The following is a 21,962-nucleotide window of genomic DNA, read 5'->3' as shown; positions in this document are numbered from 1 at the left end:
TTCCGAAATTTTTTGTTTTTTTTTTTGAATTTTTTTTTCAAATTTAGTAAAATATATATATATATATATATATATATATTTTAAAACTTAATATCTTAAATCTTAAATTTTAGACCCTAAACCTTTATCTCCAAACTCCAAAACTCACCTCCTCAAATATAAATCTAAATCTAAGTCTAAATTAGTTAATCATATGAATATAAATTTCATGCAAATGTGAAGCTTTGATCTGGATAATGGAGTGCAAGATGACCTATGTATTACATATATAGTGTTCGCCACAAACTATTTACAGTTGGTGAAGATGATGTATGCACCGACAGAATGACTACCTTTTACTACGCATATGAAGGAATTTCAATTTTGCAAGTTTTTCCTCAACTTTGCATTCCAACATATTCCATAAACAAAAAATATAATGGCTGATAATTTTGCACATGGTGCACGGATTCAGTCTTTTGCTAAAGTCAGTGTTGATTAAGTTATAGTGACATAGTTTTGAATTTGGAATCTGATTAGTATGACCTTTTAAAAAAAGTTATATATGTACAAATATTTTTTTCTCTTTAACAAAATTTATGTTGGTCAAAAAGACCTAGTTAGAAGAGCTCTCTCTCTCATCTCTGTTCCTTTTCTAGTCACAGAGAATAAAGAAATCCTTTGTTTTTTTTTGGTTGCCGGTCCTCTCCGGGGTCTTGACTCTGGGTTTCGGTGGCTTCCCTAGCACCTCATGCCGACTTTGCCTCCATGAAACAATAGCTTATAAAGCACCAATTTCTATGGCTTTGGTTCGATCGTCACTTCTCGTTTCCTCTGTTTTACCCATTCGATCTGATACTATTTATATTCCTCCCTTTTGTTTAGGGCTGCTTCATCTTCAAAATGATTGCTTATTCTTGCAGGAAGATCGAAGTTTGTTGGATCAAATGAAGATGGTGCTTCTCCTTCTAGAAGCGATGATTCATCAGACTAGGTTCTTCAGATTGAACTTATGTGAAGGCTGGTCAGATTGAATGGTCTCTTCACTGGTTCATTTCTTCGCTGACGCAGTAGTTCTGGCGCATCTTCTTTGGCTCGGGCAAAGAAAGTGAGTTTTCACCATGACGCGTGTTCTGAGATCGCTGGGCGACCTTCCACGTGGTGGGTGACATGTTCTTTTCCTTCCCTACAATTTATGTTTGATGGGCTTATGGCCCCCAAGTTTTTGTTATGCATGCCCTTTTTATGTGTGCCTTTGTTTTATGATCTTTTTTGCTTTAATAATATTCAGACGAAAAATAGGAATTATGTTGGTCATTTATCTCTTAACTAGGTAATAACCCGCGGCGTGCGCGGGATAAAATAATTGATTAGATTATTTATTTTACGCTGTAATAAGAGATTTTTCGTATAGTTTTTTCAAGGGATAAACATTCCGATATTCGTTTGGATTCAGTTGATCTATTTGGATTTTAATTTTTAGAATTAGAAATTTAAATATGATTCATATATTTAAAAATTTTGGTTTGAATTTGGATTGGATTTGATTTGAATCATTGCATGTTCGGTTCGGGTTCGAGTTCGGGTACCTATTTAATTATGTAATTTTTTTTAACAAAAATCCAAATATATTTAATCCTCAAAATCCAAAAATAAAATAATATAAAACATAAAAAATTGAATAATTTAAGACTAAATAGTTAAATTTACATAAAATAGTTCAATTTAAATATTTAGATGGAGAAAATATATATTTTCATTATTTTGAACATATTTTTTTTATTTTAGGTATTTCATATCAATGAATATATAATAGATATAAAATTTAAAATAACCAATATATTTAAGTATATAATTGTGTTTTAGATATTTTTGGTATCCAAAATATTTAAGTTTTGGATCGGATTCGGGTCTTGTTATCCGGATATTAAACTTTTATATCTATTTGAGTATTTAATCAATTTTAGTTTGTGTTTAGGATTACATTGAAATCAAGTTTGGTTCGGTTCTTCGGATCCAAATATTTTACCCAGACTTATTTTTTCTACGAATATAAAGAAAAATAAGTAAATGTAAAACTAATATGTTAGGCTTATTTTACATACATAATTATTGGACCATAGTTTAAGAATACCAATAAAAATGGTTGGGCATCGTATCAAATATTGTTGGATATGTTAAAAATTGATTTATTCTATAATCAATAACGTGTACTTTCTTATAAAATTTCTTGGTAAATATGATAAAAATCTGATACATCAATCGAATGAAATGGGTTAGAATTGCGTCAAAAATAATGTGATCTCTTCACTCGGTACATGAATTATGTTTTTCAATTGATTTCGCGAATTTTCTTTTATTTTAAAGCTTTTATGATTTCTGATTTTTTGTAACAATCTGATTATGTTTCTAATTATTGGTTTGATATGAAAACTTTGTAAAGAAAAACAATAGTTGACTAAACTAAAGATCCAACTTTGTGTGTAGCATTTTTCACTTTAGTTTCCTTAATTCATAACTAATCACAATTATTTGTTGCTTTTGTATGCATAAACCTCAACCACGGGCAAGTTCGGCAATATACGAAACTATCAATTTTAAAAAACATTCTCATTCGAGCATTTTAGTTGATGTGAATCTTAATGATTTTGTAATTTATTTCTTTCAATAATAATATTATTCAGTACTTGTCCGGAGAAAACTTTAATTCACTAATACAAATGTTAGAAATACGAAAGCAAAAATGAGCTGATTAAAAAAAAATAGTGCGTGAACACGTTTAATTGTTTGCGATAGAATTAAAAAAAAATAGTGTATGAACATATTAATTGATAAATAACTATGAAACTGATACGTGAGTATTTTAAATTTGAAAAATTTGTGAAGGTGACAGGTGTCAATGTCTATGTCAAAACATTTATTATAAATGTTTGTCTTTTTATAATGGATGACTATTTTTGTGATAAAAATGTTTAAAGACTATTCAAAAGTATTTTTCTATATACTAGGGACTAACCCGGGCTACGCCCGGGATTTTTATTTTTTTTTCTAATTTAAGTTGTTAAATTATTTATATTTAGGTTATGATATATATTTATATAAATGTTAAGATGCATGTCATAATTAAAATTTATTTTTAAATTTTAATACGTTAAATTAACATATTTTTTACTATTTAAATATCTTTTTTTTGTAATTTTGTTGGCTATCTAGTTATCATATTTAGCAAAACTATCTGTTGAGTGTTGGAATAAATGTTTTAGATATTTAATTAAACTGCAGAGTATTTTCGGATCGACCACATGCTCAACAATCGATCGATCCGTAAAAAGATGGTCGATCTCCTTGGCCAGGTAAGTACAATTTTAGCAAAAATATCTTTGATTTTCAAATATTAAGTATATAACTATTTTTTTGAATATTGTTTTTTTGAATTGTATTTTTTGATTAAATTATTGTATTATAATGTTTATGTAAATATTTTTTGATGTTTGAATTTGTGTTGTTCGTATACTTAACCATAATATTACAATTATTTAATTTAAGTTATTATAAGTATAATATATGCTAAACCAACTTAAATTATATTTACAATATGACCATCCTAAACCGGTTAATAAACCAAAAATAATACTAAACCAACATGAACCAATACCTGATTCGGCGAGGAAGGAAGTGTTTCGGGATAAACGCTTGAATGGTTATTAACTGTAATGGTTTGATCATGAAAGAGTTAATATGAATATTAACAATAAAATTATGGATTAGATTAATTTAAATTTGTAAGAATATCTTTGAGTCTATGAAAAGCAATTCAATTCCCATGAATAATTTTGGTTTTTGGAAGTTCCGGATTTCCCAACAATGAAAAAACAATACTAAACAAACATGAACCAATACCTGATTCGGCGAGGAAGGAAGTGTTTCGGGATAAACGCTTGAATGGCTATTAACTGTAATGGATTGATCATGAAAGAGTTAGTATGAATATTAACAATAAAATTATGGATTAGATTAATTTAAATTTGTAAAAATATCTTTGAGTCTATGAAAAGCAATTCAATTCCCATGAATAAGTTTGGCTTTTGGAAGTTGCAGGTTTCCCAACAATGAATCTACCTAACAAAAGTTCGTTGTTATAAAAAATCTCCTTCAAGGTCATTAAAGGTTTTTGGGACGGCAAGAGTTGATGGTTGAACCATTTTTTTGCTCGAGTGCTTTGAAGTTTTCTTTGATAGTGTGAGGTTGATGTTGATGGAATAATAAGTTTTATAGAGACTTTCTTGATGTAAAACTATATTTTTTTTTTAATGTGGTATTTCCATTTTTATATAATTTACTACCATTTTAATATAGATGTACATTTTATTTAATGTACTCTTTCCATTTTTTAAAAATTGTGCATTTACTTATTATATATAATTCGTATATTTATATATTTATAATATTTACTTATTAGTTATTTTTCTATATATTGTGTATTTCTCTTTCTTATACTTTATATTTTGTTAATATCTATATTTTATATTTTAAGATATATGTTTAAATCTTAATGTATTTTTCCATTTTTAATGTAAAACGGCAATGTTTAATAGAAGAACTTGGACAAATAGTCAAATAGTTATATTTATGTTTTTTTCTTTTTTTATAAAATGGTAATGTTACATTATGGAGATAAGCCATTTTTTTAGTGAAAAATGGTAATCTTACATATCTTTAATGTAGTTTTTCCATTTTTTTATGTTGTATGTTTACATATTATTGTTATTTTAAATGTAAAATGATAATCTTACATATGTTTAATGTAGTATTTCTATTTTTTTATGTTGTATGTTTACATATTATTTATTATTTTCGAAATTATATATAATTTTTTTTTACAAAATAGTAATGTTACATTATGGAGATAGCCGTCTTTTTTTTAGTGAAAAATGGTAATCTTACATATGTTTAATGTTGTTTTTCCATTTTTTATGTTGTATGTTTACATATTTAAAAAAAAAATGTAAAATAGTAATCTTACATATGTTTAATGTAGTATTTCCATTTTTATGTTGTATGTTTACATATATTTATTATTTTTGAAATTATATATAATGTTTTTTTACTTTTTTTTTATAAAACGGTAATGTTACATTTTGGAGATAAGCCGTCTTTTTTTCAAGTGAAAAATGGTAATCTTACATATGTTTAATGTAGTTTTTTCATTTTTTATGTTGTATGTTTACATATTATTTATAATTTTCGAAAATTAGTAATATTAAAATGTAAAACTATATTTTATGCCACGTGTCATATTTCGGGAGAAGTTTTTTTTGCTTATGTGGACGCTCTATTGAGCCTCAAAATGTCCATTTTATTAGTAAAAGTAAAACTATATTTTATGCCACGTGTCATCTTTCGGGAAAAGTGTTTTTTGCTTGTGTGGACGCTATACGGAGCCTCAAAAGGTCCCTTTTATTAGTATAGATTTAAACGTAAAATGGTAATCTTACATATGTTTAATGTAGTATTTCTATTTTTATGTTGTATGTTTTACATATATTTATTATTTTTGAAATTATATATAATGTTTTTTGTTTTTTTTTTATAAAACGGTAATGTTACATTATGGAGATAAGCCATCTTTTTTTTAAGGGAAAAATAGTAATCTTACATATGTTTAATGTAGTTTTTCCATTTTTTTATGCTGTATGTTTACAGATTTTTTACAATTTTCGAAAATAAGTAATATTAAAATGTAAAACTATATTTTATGCCACGTGTCATCTTTCAGAAAAAAATTTTTCCGCTGATGTGGACGCCCTATGGAGCCTCAAAAGCTCCCTTTTATTAGTGTTGTATGTTTTACATATATTTATTATTTTTGAAATTATATATAATGTTTTTTGTTTTTTTTTATAAAACGGTAATGTTACATTATGGAGATAAGCCATCTTTTTTTAAGGGAAAAATAGTAATCTTACATATGTTTAATGTAGTTTTTCCATTTTTTTATGCTGTATGTTTACAGATTTTTTACAATTTTCGAAAATAAGTAATATTAAAATGTAAAACTATATTTTATGCCACGTGTCATCTTTCAGGAAAAAAATTTTCCGCTGATGTGGATGCCCTATGGAGCCTCAAAAGGTCCCTTTTATTAGTATGTAAAACTATATTTTATGCCACGTGTCATCTTTCAGGAAAAAAAATTTCCGCTGATGTGGACGCCCTATGGAGCCTCAAAAAGTCCCTTTTATTAGTATAGATTTGACCAAATAAAAAAGTTTTACCAAGAAAATACTAGTGATTTGACGAAATAAAAAAAGTAAAGAACGACAGGCAGCAGGGAAGTTACATTATTGCCCTTAATGTACTAAAAAAATAGCTGGAGAGCAGCAGTGGAGTTCCTAAAACCCTAGCCGAGCCAAGAGATACACACCCTAATCGATCTCTCTCTCTCTCTCTCTCTCTTCCTGGAGCCGAGAGAAAATGAGCGACGGTAACATGGACGTCGAAGATTCTCCAGAGGTTTCTTCCCTGGAGGCCTTAGTCGTCGACGGTTCTTCTTTCTCAAGAAACCTATCGAAACTCTCTTCCTCTTCCCGTCTGATCCCGACGAGTAAAGATTTTCACTTCTTCTACAACTTCGACGACTTCAAGCGACCCACCGACGATGTATCTGCAACCTCGCAGTCACTTCTCGAGACGATCGGTGATTCCGAGCATGTTCTGGGGAAATCGATTACGTTCCCCGGGGACATCGAAGAAGACGACGCCGATGATTGGCTCTGCAACGTCAACGATGAGTTTCTCGAGAGCTTCGATGTTTCGGTTGATGAGTTTCAGAGGGTAAGGAAGGAGGAGGAAGAAATAGGTCGGACTCTGTTGCCTCCTGCGTCTGATTTTGAGGAGGTTGGGTTTCAGATGGTTTACGGTAAGAAGAAGAAACCTCTAGTTGGTGGATCTGGTAGGGATGGTGGATCAGTGATTGATGTTAAAGTGGCTGAGAGGAGCTTATCTGGTAAGGCAAAAGTTCCTTTCCATGTACCGACCATAAAGAAGCCTCAAGAAGAGTTTAACATTTTGGTGAACAACGCTAATCAACCGTTTGAGCATGTTTGGTTGGAGAGGAGCGAGGACAATCAGCGGGTTTTGCATCCACTGGTTACTCTCTTTTTTTCTATTGCTTGAGCACGTTTCTTGTTTTGTTTCATAATTGACTTAAGCACCACCCCTTTACTGCAAATAGTGTATTTTGGTTCTGGTTACACATGTGGTTTAGAGTTGAAAGAGTTATACTAGATGTATAGGCTGTGGCATTTTTTCCCCTTTTTTTTAATGTTTGTTATATGTTTTCTGCAGGAGAAACTTTCAGTGGTTGACTTCGTTGGCAATAGTGTAAGCCAGATGGAACCTGTTAAGCCCCTCCCATTGGAAGAGACTCCATTCAAGCTCGTTCAAGATGTGAAAGATCTGAAAGATTTAGTTTCTAAATTGCGTACTGTTGAAGAGTTTGCGGTAATTTCTTTTCTTCTTGTTTAACTATAATGTCTGTTAGAGTTGGTAAGAAATTTGATAGTTATATCATTATTATGTAAAGACTAGTCTATTGTAAATAATAATACTGAACTACCAGCGTCATAGTTATTTCAGCATTTTGATTTGTAGAACAAAACGTTTATCTTATTTCGTTACCCAAAACGACTCAGATTGTGGAGTTACCACCCTTCTCTTATAACTGTTCTTTTTGCTCTGTTTAGGTTGATCTGGAGCATAATCAGTACCGGTCTTTTCAAGGATTGACATGCTTAATGCAAATTTCCACCAGAACGGAGGATTATATAGTTGATACATTCAAGCTTCGTGTTCATATTGGTCCTTACCTAAGGGAGATTTTCAAAGACCCTAAGAAGAGAAAGGTTTTTGCCTGTGATACATTAATTTCCTTTCTAGAAGGTTTAAAATATTTTCCTACACTATGAACTCTGTTCATTTAACTAGGTGATGCACGGAGCAGATCGAGATATTGTTTGGCTTCAAAGGGACTTCGGGATATATGTCTGCAATCTCTTTGACACAGGACAGGTTTGATTCTAGTTTGAGCAATGACTTCGTAATTTTCCTGTGATGTTTCCTATCACACTAAACATAGGAGGTCCATTTTCCATAGTGTAAACCTGTTGCTATATTGAAGACGAATGCTGGCATCTGAATTGAGTATCCCGCTTCATGTGATAATTTGAACCTTTCTTCCTTACAAAGTACATTGAACCAAGTTATTTGGAAGATATGTTTTTGTTAATTATACCATCTAGGGGACAACTAGAAAGAATTTGCGCACGCTGGATTTTTAATTCTTTTAATACCCTCCTGACTGTTAGTAGCTCATGGTATGTGTTCCAAGACATACAAGTCAATAGGTTAGAAATGCTTTGGATTTCGTATTGTGGTGATTAAGAAGCAAACAGATTTTAATCTGATTTATATAGCCTTTTCCCCTAAAAGTAGGGTGGTTTTGGCTTACATATTCGCTTTTTTTCAGGCTTCAAGGGTGCTAAATTTGGAGAGAAACAGCCTGGAGTTTCTTTTGCAGCATTTTTGTGGTGTTACAGCAAATAAAGAGTGCGTTCTAGTCCAATCTGTTTTCTTTTTCGTTTTCACTCTCATCTTGTCACTTGTATGTCAACTTGTTCATTGCTGCAGATACCAAAATGCAGACTGGAGGATTCGACCTCTTCCAAAGGAAATGACAAGGTTAATTATTTTCTGTCCTGTGTCTTTTCACTACTGTTCTGGTATTAGTTTTTTTTTAGCTCACCTTTCCTTGGAATTCCGTGCAGATATGCAAGAGAAGATACCCACTATCTTTTGTACATATATGACGTAATGAGACTAGAACTGCAAAGAGTGGCAAAGGCTGACCATCAAACAGACTCTCCCCTGCTTGAGGTAGTCGTCATTAAACTAGTCTGACAAGTCTAATATCCATCTGCATTTTGGTATTTACCCGATCAATATAGTATCTTTCTGTTAGATTCCCACACTGGCCAAGTAGGAAGTAGCTTAAAAACTTGATGTCATAGCATTGTTTGTGGAATATTATTTGCGGCCAAGTGCGTTGGGTTTATATGGGTGGGTTATGTTGTCTTCTACGCTAGTTGGATTTTCAGTGATCTTAATGTATATTAGCTGCCTAACCTAAGTGATTCTAGTTTTGCAACATTCTTCTGGTTTTCTAACTCTCGGAGGGATTCATCGGTACATCATAATTGGTGGGTTTTATTGTAAGCTAGTTAATTTTCAGTTTTTTTATTGTATATTAGCTGGCTCGGCTAGGTGATTTCCTAGGTTTGCTACACTTTTATGCTTCTTAAAGAGTAAATTTGGGAGGCATTCATCATGCATTTAATTGTTCTCTGGCTGAATTGTCTTTAGTAGCACTGGCAAAAAAGTTCGTCAACCACATGTTTTGGGAAATCATATTGTTTATCGGCATTCACATTTGTCTGGAATTGGTGATTTTAACATCTTTGCTTGTCTATATTTTGTTTCATTCAGTAGATGTATAGCCCAAGACGAATAGGCTCTATCTTCTTCAAAGTTCTGACCATTTTGACTTACTGTTTCCTATAGGTCTATAAGCGCAGTTACGATTTGTGCACACAACTATATGAGAAAGAGCTTTTGACTGAGAATTCATACCTTCACATATATGGGTTTGTTTCTTTTCCTTTAAAGAATCATTATAATTTAGTTTCGATTGGCTCAGCAGACATGGTTTATGTGTTTATTGTTAAAGCCTATTAAGCATTTATTTATTTTCACTAGCCAAGATTATTTCATGAGTAGACTCCTCTTAAGCCAAGTTACATAACCACCGATGTTGTTTCCGTTATCCTGGTATTTTGTCAGGCTTCAGGCAGCGGGCTTCAAGGCAGCTCAGCTTGCCATTGTTGCGGTAATATATGATGCATCCTTATTCTGCTTTTGCTAATACTATATGGAGCTCACTTCAAATTTTCTGTTTTGTAGGGACTTTGTGAATGGCGTGATTACGTTGCACGTGCGGAGGACGAGAGTACTGGTTATGTTTTGCCAAACAAACTTCTTCTTGAAATAGGTATATAGCCTAGGTTTTGATTTTTCATCTGCCAGAGTGGATTGTTCTGGTAGTTACTAACTTGGTCTAATGATTACTATCATAACAGCCAAGGAGATGCCTCTTAGTGTTGCCAAATTGCGTCGGTTGTTGAAGTCAAAGCATCCTTACATTGAGCGTAATGTTGATTCTGTTGTCAGCCTCATCAAGCATTCGATACAAAATTGTGCAGCATTTGAGTCTGCTGCTATATCTTTAAAAGATGCGTCTCCTGGAACTGTAAGATATCTGTTAATCTATTTTCAGGTCTCGTTCTGTTTATATAATGTAAGTGCAAGTTTTCAGTTGAGGTTTATAAGCTAATTGAAAGCCGATTAGGGTATTTAATATCCTCTGATACTCAAACCTCCAAAGAAACAAGAGCCTAGCGTTGAAAGAATTTAATTTCAAGGGTTAATTGTGATACCAAATTCCTAGTACTGAAACCTCACCGAATAGCTCCATATACTGCCTATTGCTGTATTCTCCATGTCTGCTTGAAGATATACTTCTCCTGTTGTAGGTAATGGAGAATATTGAACCTCTTAGTGAGAGGAAAGACATGTATACTCGTACACAAGACGTAGCTTCTCCGAATCTGAAGGAAAATTCTTTGCAAGTTCAGAATAATACCTCGGGCCTAGTCACGGTTGCAGCAGATGCTAGTGAACTGAAGGATTTAGGGACAGGCTTGTTTGGTTCTGCTAAGGTGACAACTAGTTATTTCTTTGGTCGGTGCTCTTTTGTAATCCATGCCGTAGTCACAAAAGCCTTTCTGTTATTTATTAGGTTCCTGCGGCTGTTCTGATCTCTAAGAAACCAAGCAGTGGTTTAGGAGCATTACTGGGAAGTTCAGCCTCGAAAAAGAAATTTCGAACGGATAAGAACGTAAGTTTGTTTAAGTTAGAACTCTAGAGTTGGTTTTCAATGCAGAATGATTGATAAAAATGTTCTCAGGTGAATGAAGAGGCGAAGCTCGAACAGATACGATCATCTGTAAACCTGCAATTCCAATCTTTTACCGACAAAAGTTCTGAAGAGGTGTCGACTACTATGCCAGCCTCTGTTTCCAAGCAACATGGTGTGACTGCGTTAAAAGATGATTCAGAAGAAGCCTCAGAAATTGTTGGTACTTCTGATAGAGTTTCAGATGCCGAAATATCTTGTTTTGAGACAGAGAATGTTATACCGTTAGACGATGGTGGTGGGAAGGAAGTTGATGCGGAAGATGATCCAATGTCCCTCTCGGAGTTGTCCACAAACTTTCAGAAATGCTTTAACTCCATGAGTAAGAGCAACAATAAGGCCCAAAAGCCCGAGTTCTTAAACATAGAACCGTTTGATTATGAAGCTGCAAGAAAAGAGGTGACATTTGGAGAAGGACAAAAGGGAAGACAAGGAGGAAAGAAAGAAGGTGGGTCAAAAGCAGGAGGTCAGAAGAAGGGGTCTGCTCCGGAACAGTCTGAGTTTGGGCAAGGAAAACGCCGTCAAGCCTTTCCAGCATCCGGGAATAGAAGTGCAACCTTCAAGAGTTAGACTCTCCAACTGAATATCTAATCAATGATCTGATCTCCGGACAGTCAGTATTGATAGGTTTTGTTTTGATTACAATTCATTTTGGCTGTGGTCAATGGTGACTTTGTTTTACTTATTTACATTGTCTACTACAGATTTTCTCATTTTTTATGGGACTTATGGATACAAACTCTTTGGTTTGAAACATCAAAATCTGATTCACTGTTCAAACCATCAACCACTTTAACTCGCGCTCTTGTGGAAATTGTAGTGAAGCGATTGTCCCCGTGTCATTTCCGTGAGGCGTGGTGCAGCTAACGGTTTCTACGTTTTCCTTGCAGCTTCTGTAGATGACTTTAACTTTTTTTTTTGGTTAGCTTTATTTATTTTTAATTCATAAATTCTTACCAATCATATTATAACTTTATTTTAAAAATTAAAGCTTACAATTTTTAAACAATTTAATGAGTCTAAAATAAAACTACAATATATGCAGCCTTTATTATGTTTCTTCTTCTTAAAGCAATTATTCAAGTATTTTAAAATTGGAATATTTTTTTAAATATATATATATATATATATATATATATATAGCTAAAACAATAAACATTACACTACAAACTAAGTCCTACAATAGAATTTTTACATCTACAGTTTAACCAGTTATCACTATTAGTCTCTAAAGCAAGACCATAATTTATTTTGATGCATTCACTTCACTATTCACTAGTGTCACTTAACCCTTCTTATAAGTTATATGAATGATTTACATAGAAATACACTTTTGTCAAGTTTTGTTATTCATGGTTCTATTTTTACGGTCTCAAAAATATTGATATATTTGTCCCTTAACTAAGATATAATGAAACAAGAAAGAAGTCAACATAGAAAAGACTAGGGACCGCGTCCTGCGCGGACCTGTCCGCAAAGACCCACATTGAACATGACCGCGGCGGGGCGGGACTAGGCAGGGCGGTACAACCCAATTGCCAACACTATAGACGAGCTAAGACCTAAATCGATTTCAGACTAAAAGAAAAAAAATCAAACTCTAAATTTCTATAAAAGTAGAGTATTGAAATAGAGGAATTGAACCATAGAGCGGAAGAGAAAGTATATTTGATTAAAAAAACGATTTCAAAGAGAAATACTGTGAAAAATGTTATTTGGATAAATGAAGATATTGCACTCACTAGATAAACAAAAAAATCATAGTTCATTAACTAACCAAAAATAGACTCTCTCTCATCTTTTTTTCTTCATATCTCTCTCTATACAACTAATTTTCATTTTTTTGGTTATTTCAAAAATAAACCCATGAAGATATGTATTTTGCTAGGACTTAAAAAAATTCTAATTTTTTTGCTTCAACATATCTTGTTAAGACAATTTGCATATTTTTTTAATACATGAGCAACCAATTTTAAAACTAGACACTGATGCCATTGTATTTATAAAAATGCTTACAAGATCACGTGTTATATGAACTAATTCACCATAGCACTGTGTTTGACATTTCCATCATTCTCAAACATCCAAGTCCTATAGTTAGTTCCAATCTATTCTTCTAAAATATAAAGTCAATTTAGACTTTCTTTTGTGGGATTTTTGCCAAAACTAATCCACAACTTAATTTTAATTCCAAATCTATACCCAAACTTGAATCAAATGCAAAACTAACCTAAAAGCCTAGTGAAATTACAGCTCAGCCCCTTGTGACCAAACAAAAAAACAAAAGCCATTTTTACGAATATAGCCCCAGTAAATCGTCTGAGTCGTCTGAGATGTTGGAAGTCGTCTGGACGACTGAAGTGTAAGTCGTCTGGTACCAGTTTATTTTAAAAATAATTTATAAATCTTAAAAAAAATATTTTGATGCGTAAAAAATAAAAATCAAGTAATTATAAACAGTTTTAACTGATATAAATTAAGATATGATAAAATTGATTTGTTTTGAAGATAGATGAGGGGAAGTAGTGAATCATGAAATACTTTGGTTTAGGAGTTTGGCAAACATATGTTGTAGTATTGTATGTATTGTTAGGGTTAGATTTTGGAAAACTAAAATGTTTTTTTCAAAAATTAGTTTTCACCTATATGTGTTTATTTCTGTGTATAGTAAACACTTTTCAAGTTTGATTTGGTTTTATGAAGTGTTTAATTAGATAATTAGGTTTAGGGGTTATGTTTAGGGTGTGGACGACTTATATTTCCGTCGTCTGTTGAATAATTTACCCGGACGACGTATATTTCAGTCGTCCACATCGTACCGAACTTTATATTTTACCAATGTACGTTTTAACCTAACCGGATCAATTTACTCGGACGACATACATTTCAGTCGTCTAGTGAAGAAATTAAAACAAACGACTTACATGTAAGTCGTCCAAATATTCCCGCCTAAAATTTTTTTAAAAAATTATTTTCCCGCTTAAATAATTTAAACCAGACGACTTACTTGTAAGTCGTCTGGAAAGTCTTCTATTTTAGTTTCCCGCTAAAAATATTTAATTTCCCGCTAAAAATATTAAACTCTTCTGGACGACTTACATGTAAGTCGTCTGTTTTAATTTCTTCACCAGACGACTGAAATGTAAGTCGTCCAGGAAGTCGTCTGAGTCAAAAATATTTAACCAAATTGGATTTTTTGTCTCCCTATATAAAGAAAAATTTACACATTCTTTCTCCTCCTCTCAAATGGCTGCAACAAAAATGTAATGTTCATCATTCTAAAACTCTCCAACCTCTCTCTAATCTCTTTGACTTGAAAACACCAAACTTTATATGAATTTTTCAGTTTTGTCTCATATATTTCTTACTAATCTATCTCTTTTGCAGGTTTTTAATCAAATGGTACTCATCTTCCACTAATTTAGAGGTAGATCTATTAATTTTAGATATGTATTTTTGTGTGTTCTATAAATGTAGATTTATCTAATCTTCCACTCATTTTCTCTATTTTTAAGTCATTTGAACGTTTTTGGAAATGCAGGTTTTTCAGATCTGGATTTGATGTGCAGGTTTTTCAGATCTGGAAGACTTCTGGGACGACTTACCTGTTAGTCGTCTGGAAGTCGTCTGGAAGTCGTCTGGACTTCCTAAAAGTCTTCTGGACTTCCTAAAAGTCGTCTGGACTTCCTGTAAAGTCGTCTGAACTTCCTAAAAGTCTTATGACAAAGTCGTCTGAACTTCTTGGAAGTCGTCTGGACTTCTTAGAAGTCGTCTGGACTTCTTAAAAGTCGTCTGGTCTTGTCTACTCAAGTGGAATCCAAGCTTGTCTTTGTAGATGAATGATCTATAATAATTTTGTTTGTGGTCTGTTTTGTGAATTGCATGTATACTCTTTTAGTTGTAAATTGTTTGTAAAATCAGTAATAATGTTTTCCAAGATGTATTAAATGTGCTAACAATGTGTTTACACATTTACAAATCAATGAAATAATAGACTTCAGTAGCCTTTTTCTTATCTTTGGATCTCTCATATGCAATAATAAACTCCAATGGCATTTTTCTCATCTTAATAAACAAGAATGTTGGTAGCTTCATATTGATACAACATTTTAAGAAGCATTTAAGCCTTCTTCCAACTCATCACAATAGTCATCATTATTGTCTATAACAATAATACTTAAGAGATGGAAACAAACAATAGTAACTAGTCAAAGCATATCATATTTTTTATAAGTTTGCATTGAAAAACTTAGTCAAATTTAGTAAAACTAAGGGAGAGAACATATTTTCTAAATATAAGTTTTACATATCTTGAAGTTACTTATCACTCTTAAAAATACAAGTTATTCAAAAACTAACGTAGAAGACTTAAAAACTAGTGGAGAAGACGCGGACGACTTCAATCTAAGTTGTCTAGACGACTAAACTATATGTCGTCTGGTCAACGCAGAGGTTATTTTTGCAATTGACTTTGAAATCTGTTATTTCGGACGACTGAAAGTTAAGTCGTCTACTATTGTTTGGTTAAAAAAAAACTCCAAAAAAGCTAGACGACTTACATTTCAGTCGTCAGAGGTTAGTTTTGCATTTGACTGAATTATTTCAGAAGTTTGACTTTTTGGACGACTTACATTTCAGTCGTCTAGTGAAAATTAAAATAATAATATTTTTTTAAAAGTAGACGACTTACAGTTAAGTCGTTATAGGTTAGTTTTGCAATTGAAAAAAAAAACTTCAAGATTTAATTATATACAGACGACTTATAATTCAGTCGTCCACGAGACGACTGAAATATAAGTCGTCCAGGATTTACGAGGTTTGACCAGAATCTCGGAAAAAAATCATGGACGACTTACAATTAAGTCGTCTGGTGGACGACTGAATTATAAGTCGTCTGTGTATAATTAAATCTTGAAGTTTTTTTTTTCAATTGCAAAACTAACCTATGACTACTTAATTGTAAGTCGTTTACTTTAAAAAAAATATTATTATTTTAATTTTCGCCAGACGACTGAAATGTAAGTCGTCTAGGGAAGTCAAACTTCTGAAATTATCCAGTCAAATGCAAAACTAACCTATGACGACTAAAATGTAAGTCGTCTAGGTTCTTTGGAATTTTTTTTGAAACCAAACAATAGTAGACGACTTAACTTTCAGTCGTCTCAGGTTACAGATTTCAAAGTCAATTGCAAAAATAACCTCTGCGTTGACCAGACGACTTCCAGGTAAGTCGTCTACAGCCAGACGACTTCCAGGTAAGTCGTCTATAGCCAGACGACTTCCCAAGTAAGTCGTCTGACGAACAGATCTGGAAAAAAAACTCGATGTCATACCTTAAATTGGTGAGATAAGTTCCTTAGCATACATAAGGTTTCTCCAAGCACACAGAATCACAAACGAAAGTCACCCACCCATAATCATTAGCTTCTATGACTCTATGAACCATAAAAATTTTAGAATCAAAATCTTGGGTTTTTTAGCTCATTGTGGAGAGAAAGTGAGAGATATGTTGTGTTTAGTTCACAAGAATGGAAAAAGAAGAAGGGTAAATCGATTTTGGGAGCATTAAGAGCTTCAAATTGGTTGTTCATGGTGGTTGTGGTATTGATGACAATGGTAATCTTGTAATTACTTGAAGATGATGAGGGTGAGAGAGTAAAAATGTCATTTTCGAAAAAAAAAAATTGATGGCATTTTCGTAAATTATATGAACTTGTGGGGTGAATAGGGCAAAACCAATTTTCAAAAAAAAGGAGGTTAGTTTTGTGTTTGACTTTAAGTTATAGGTCAATTTTGCAAAAACCCCTTCTTTTGTTAGCATTCATAAATTTTGAAATCTTGTTATAAGTGAATCAAAATTAAATCAATCTTAACTTATTAATATTTTCAATTAATATGAGATATATAAAAGAATAAAACTTACTATATAAGAGAATAGTCTAAATTAATAATTTAGAAAGTTAATTATTTTAAATAATTTAATATATTAAAATATAGCTAAGGGTTTTCAGACCAGTCATATCCCAAACGAGCTTAAGTCTAAAACATTTAAAGCCCAAATGAACTAAGTTCGAAAGGTTCAATTTTTTTGGCTTATATAATTAAGCCCGAGTCGAGTAATATGGTTCAGCAAGATCGAGGTTCAGGGTTCAACCCCACCAAAGTTGTTTAGCTAGTAAGGCCAAATCAAACTCATGAATTGTACGGAATCCAATTCCCACCCTCCTCTTTTGGTAAGCAAATCTTCTCTCATTTTTCAAGTGAATTTTTTTCTTTAGTGGGTTTAAATTCTACCAAAATGTGAAATACTACTTGCAAGATTCTTACATATCTCCAAAGAGATGTCGGAAGGGTTAAAAATAGTTTTGATTAATACTTCTTTCTCTCTTTTTGATTACTATCTACCGGTCCATTCGTTCACTCTGTTCAATAATTTTTCTTTTAGAAAAAAAACAAACAATTTCATTTAAATCCGCTAATATCTTCTGGAATTCTTAAGTAGAATCCACTTCACCTTTATTTTTGATCCTAAGTGTATCTTTAATCTATTGTCATACATTTCCGGTGACTTTTATTAAAGAGTAGAGACATTGGTTTGATGCTTGCCCGGGGCGGGAGGGTGTTTGTTACTTTGATCATTACAACAAGAGTTAACTATATGTATATGTATATTATTACATTAACGTCCTATATTTATGTTACAGTAACTAACATACATTTATGTGAAATCCAGTGACGTCCGATTATTTATTCAATTATTTATTGAGACCTTGGAGAGTTGCATTCAAAGCAATGGAAATTCTGCTAGGATCACAAAAGCTGACATTTCCGATTCTCTCAAGTATCTCAACGTTCCTCCCTCCATGAGTTTCACCATCTTCTGTGTTATGTGTAGTCCCAATCCTTCCCTTGATGTATCTTTCGTCAAAGGCTGAAACATCTCTCTTACTAGATCGTCAGGCAGTCCCGGTGCCGGGTGTATTATCCTGAACTCTAGCTCTACTCTCTTCATTCTTTTCCCTATAGCTTCTATCCTTGACATTACCTTAAATGATACGCACAATCCCTTCAATGCAGGAGTGAACCGTATGCTGCTTGAGAGTGTCTCTGAAAGGATTTGCTGAAGCCTTAAGGAATCTCCATACAGTCTCATTAACGAAACTTCTTGAGGATAATCGCAGATGATCTGCACTTTACGTTCTATGCTCAGCTCCATCACTTGTTTTACAACTGCTTCCAGGGATTCCTCAAGGCTGAATTCGCTGCAACCCAGCTGCACATACCTGATTTAAAGACATCAACAAACAAACAAACAAAAAGCAAAAGGATTAGAACAGAAAATTCAAAATTCAAAAAATAGTAACCAATCCAACCAAGAAAAAAACACAAGAATACAGGTTTACAGTAGTACCCATCCTCGATTCCCTCTATGTCTGAGTCGCTTATGACTTTGGCTAACTGCTCCCTGCATGACACGCTTGTACTCAAGAGCTGCTTTTGTTCTTCATTTAATCCAGATGAATGTAGAAAATCTTGAAGGAAGGATATTGCTTTTTCTGGATTCTCCACTTGTTGGCGGAGATATGCCATTTTGTTGACAGCGCAGGCCATTGCCTGCTCTGATATTCGCTGAACCTGTAGAGCGTATTGGAGTTCTGGACTAGGTACTTGCAGAAAGCATAAAACCCCTGTAACTTTTCCTTCCATATCAGTTCTTTTGTTTGCAGAAAGCAAGGCCTCGATGAATCTACCATCACGATGGTAGAAGCCAAATAAAAGCTTCTCTATGTTATCCTGGCCAGAACTCACAGCATTTAAAGCTATTCTGAGTTTAGTTAACGTGTCATGGTCTTGAAGGCGGCAGCATGAGTCATTTGAGGTGAAAACCTCTCCAAGAAGCATTTTATTCACAGCTTCTTCTCTCCTTATACCAGAGAGCTTCTGCATCGCGTCGTTCCACTCTGAGCATAACCCATTCTCAGTGGTCATAAAAATTGGTGGGATCAGTGTTGAAGGGCTCCACATGATTCTGGCGTAATCTCCTTGCACGCGGCTATACTTCTCAATAAGCGTCTTCTGGCCTGTAACATCTTGTCCAATGAAGCACACACCAAGAACATTATTCCTTGTATCTCTGCTACAGCAAGTGTTGACGACTAATTCAATAGGACTGCTTTTCCTTTTAGGACCAAATGCTCTGATCCTGATCTCGGCGCCACGTTCTTCGCTACCTATTATGTATTATGAATGAATATCTGTGAAAACAGTCTGGAAAATATGAAAACTAAATGTAAAAGGGAACCGGAAACATTTGCTTCCAAATACTGACCTTGGAGAGCCAATGCTAACATGTTCTTAACGGTTATTGCAGAATCATCTTCAACGATATCTGATACAGGTTTGCCTATCGCTTGTTCAACAGCCAACCCAGTCACCTCAGCCGCTTTTGAATTCCAACCGTTTATAACACCAGAGGCATCAGCCGCAAAGATCGGAACAGCAGCTGTGTCAATCAACCGCACCATTTCGTTCACAATAACACACATTTCATCCACCTTCTGGACTCTATTATCCACAAACGGCGGCACATTCACAACAGTCTCTGGATGCTCCTCTTGCAGTGAGCCTTTTATTATCAGCTGCAGAGAATTGATAGCATCCATTTCCATGTCATCCCAGGGCATACTTTTCCACCGGACTATTTCCATAAAAGCCTTGAACGAGGATCTAGGATGCATCCTTTTACCATCTCTGTCATCAGGATCATGTCTTGCACCACCCCACTTGATCTGTTTTGCAGTGCCAGACCGGAACCAGAAAAGGAAAACCTTTTGGGTTATATGTACGGCAGCCATTCCACAGATTGACTCCCCGAGGACGGAAGCATCCGGATAGCCAGACTCCATTAGACTTTCAGTGGTAAAGCCACTGTTTCCTCCTCCTTGACTTTTGAGAACCCAATCGATTATATCTCTAATTTGTGTCTCTGTAGGAGCAACCCCTAAAGCCCAGAGCTTATCTCTGTAATAAAGAGCTGCTCCATCACATTTAACAAGATCCATTATATTTGGAGACTGAGTGACTATACCCATAGGTGCATTGCGAAAAAGCATGTCACATAGCACACTCTGAGTTTGCAGAATACGCTTCTCTTTCAACAGAAGAGCTGATTCCGCTTCCTTGTTGATCTGCACGCCAAACACCTGAGTCAAGAATTCACAGGCATATCTCAGAGGAAACGGGACGACCCTAGGACTTGCGTGATGACAAACCACTAAGCCCCATAAGGTTCTACCCGTCTGCAAATCTCTGTTCATCTCATCACTCTCACTACCATTGATCGTTACGGACATAACAAGAGATGCCACTGAGCCCATATTACTCATATACTGCGCGTGACAGCCATGAGGAGCTCTCAGAGTAGATCCAGCGAGAGTAATCGGCTGTGAGAGACTCTTGTCCTGGACTACTTTAACTGGAACAGCCGAACAATCACAAATCATCCTAACCTTGTTCCTCATAAAGAGAAATCTAGAGGCTTGTGGTATATCAGTAGCCGAGTAATGCAACCCAAGATAAGGTTCCAAGTCTGCCTTACAGCACTCAGCAATCACTTCCCCATGCCCATCTCCATGAAACTTATAAACCATCACCCTATCATAACCGGTTAACTCACTAACTTCCTTAACTAAAGCATCACAGAGCAACGACATATTCCCACTAGGCAAAGCCTGCAACCTCGAAATCGATTTAGCAGCGAGCTTGTATGACTTCAACGCACCAGCAGCAGTCACTGGGACCTCATCAAGACCCACTGGCTCCAAATCTATAACGAGACCTTGTTCAATCCGATGGAGAATGGCATAAAAAGGCTTACCCGAGGTCCTGCAGTGAAGCGTGATAGGATTCAGAATACTAATCTCGCCAAAGTCAGCAGCTTTCTGCAACGCAGAAGAGCCTTGAGACTGAAACAGAGACTGCACATCAGTTCCGAAACTCAGAGCCTCACGTTGCTCCATGCTAGGCACAGTGTGTGGAGACAAACCCAACATCTCTTGCGTGTTCTCGCTAAAGGCAATTACTTTGAGGGTCTTGTCGTCAACGACGATTAAGCAACCAAAGGGCTGAATCAACATCCCTCTCTGAATCTTGTGTAAGCAAGATGAGACGTCTGAAGAGGAAGGGATGTCGTAGGAGGAGGAGGTGGGCATGTTCACGTGAATTGAAGCTGAGTAGTCGAATAAGCGCTCGGATTCCTCGAAACTCCCGTGGAGCTTTGCATCAGCGAGGACTTGTGAAGAAAGTCGAGAGTTGTTTCTGGATCGAGTTGAACAGCTTCCGGAATTGCTGCTACCTGATGACATTTTTAGACCTTTGTTTTCGTTTCCTCCGATTTATTTGAGAGTTTGCATCTTTTCTTTGGTTACTTTAGTGAGTGAATCCCAGAGAGGAGAGGAAATGGGTAGATTGATTCATTAAACGGCATGCGTTTTATTTCTGGATATAGTGAATTGCGTCGCGTGTAGAATAGAAAGAAGCATGGACCACCAAAACTGTTCTCGCCGCTGCGAGAGATATTTTGTTTTCGTTTAGACCTTGTACATTGGTTAAACATTTTTTTTTAACACTAATTTATTACGATACGAAAAAGATTATATAGACGATTCGACAACCGACAATACTACATGCCTTATAAAGACTTACGTTTAACTGCATCACATGAGCTGTATTATGAAGATCTCTTGTAAGTCTTTCTTCCGTAATCTACATAATTGTTTAATAAATCGTTTTCTCGAGGATTTGAAACTTGGATTTTCTGTAATTTGCAATAAATTGTATTATCTGGGATTCAAACCTCAGACCTGGATGTGGAAACCTTTAAACTTTAACTAGT

The 21,962-nt window shown here is 34.3% G+C and overlaps 2 protein-coding genes across 3 annotated transcripts; one reads left to right on the top strand and one right to left on the bottom strand.

The window, feature by feature from the left end:
* The first annotated feature begins 6,400 nt into the window (after positions 1 to 6,400).
* Positions 6,401 to 11,855, top strand: LOC106384870 (protein RRP6-like 2). 2 transcript variants are annotated; one of them, XM_013824783.3, is made up of 14 exons: positions 6,402 to 7,128; positions 7,327 to 7,482; positions 7,725 to 7,883; positions 7,966 to 8,049; positions 8,507 to 8,586; positions 8,668 to 8,718; positions 8,805 to 8,913; positions 9,598 to 9,680; positions 9,877 to 9,922; positions 9,997 to 10,084; positions 10,173 to 10,342; positions 10,626 to 10,811; positions 10,892 to 10,990; positions 11,060 to 11,855. In XM_013824783.3, exons 1-14 carry the CDS (start codon positions 6,454 to 6,456, stop codon positions 11,636 to 11,638), a joined length of 2,565 nt encoding a protein of 854 aa, XP_013680237.2. In that variant the 5' UTR covers positions 6,402 to 6,453; the 3' UTR covers positions 11,639 to 11,855. The 2 variants fall into 2 exon arrangements, with proteins under 2 accessions (XP_048628133.1, XP_013680237.2); XM_048772176.1 differs by having other exon boundaries at positions 6,401 to 7,128; positions 8,507 to 8,718.
* A 5,852-nt stretch (positions 11,856 to 17,707) lies between these two features.
* LOC106384869 (phytochrome C) lies at positions 17,708 to 21,491 on the bottom strand. Its single transcript, XM_013824782.3, has 3 exons — positions 19,398 to 21,491; positions 18,480 to 19,299; positions 17,708 to 18,351 (listed from the first exon to the last, which is right to left on the bottom strand). Exons 1-3 carry the CDS (start codon positions 21,430 to 21,432, stop codon positions 17,853 to 17,855), a joined length of 3,354 nt encoding a protein of 1,117 aa, XP_013680236.2. The 5' UTR covers positions 21,433 to 21,491; the 3' UTR covers positions 17,708 to 17,852.
* Positions 21,492 to 21,962: the final 471 nt, after the last annotated feature.

Source organism: Brassica napus, unplaced genomic scaffold (assembly GCF_020379485.1).
Source record: "Brassica napus cultivar Da-Ae unplaced genomic scaffold, Da-Ae ScsIHWf_1459;HRSCAF=2050, whole genome shotgun sequence".
Classification (NCBI taxonomy): Eukaryota; Viridiplantae; Streptophyta; class Magnoliopsida; order Brassicales; family Brassicaceae; genus Brassica; species Brassica napus.
This window is presented reverse-complemented; position numbering and strand designations above follow the sequence as displayed.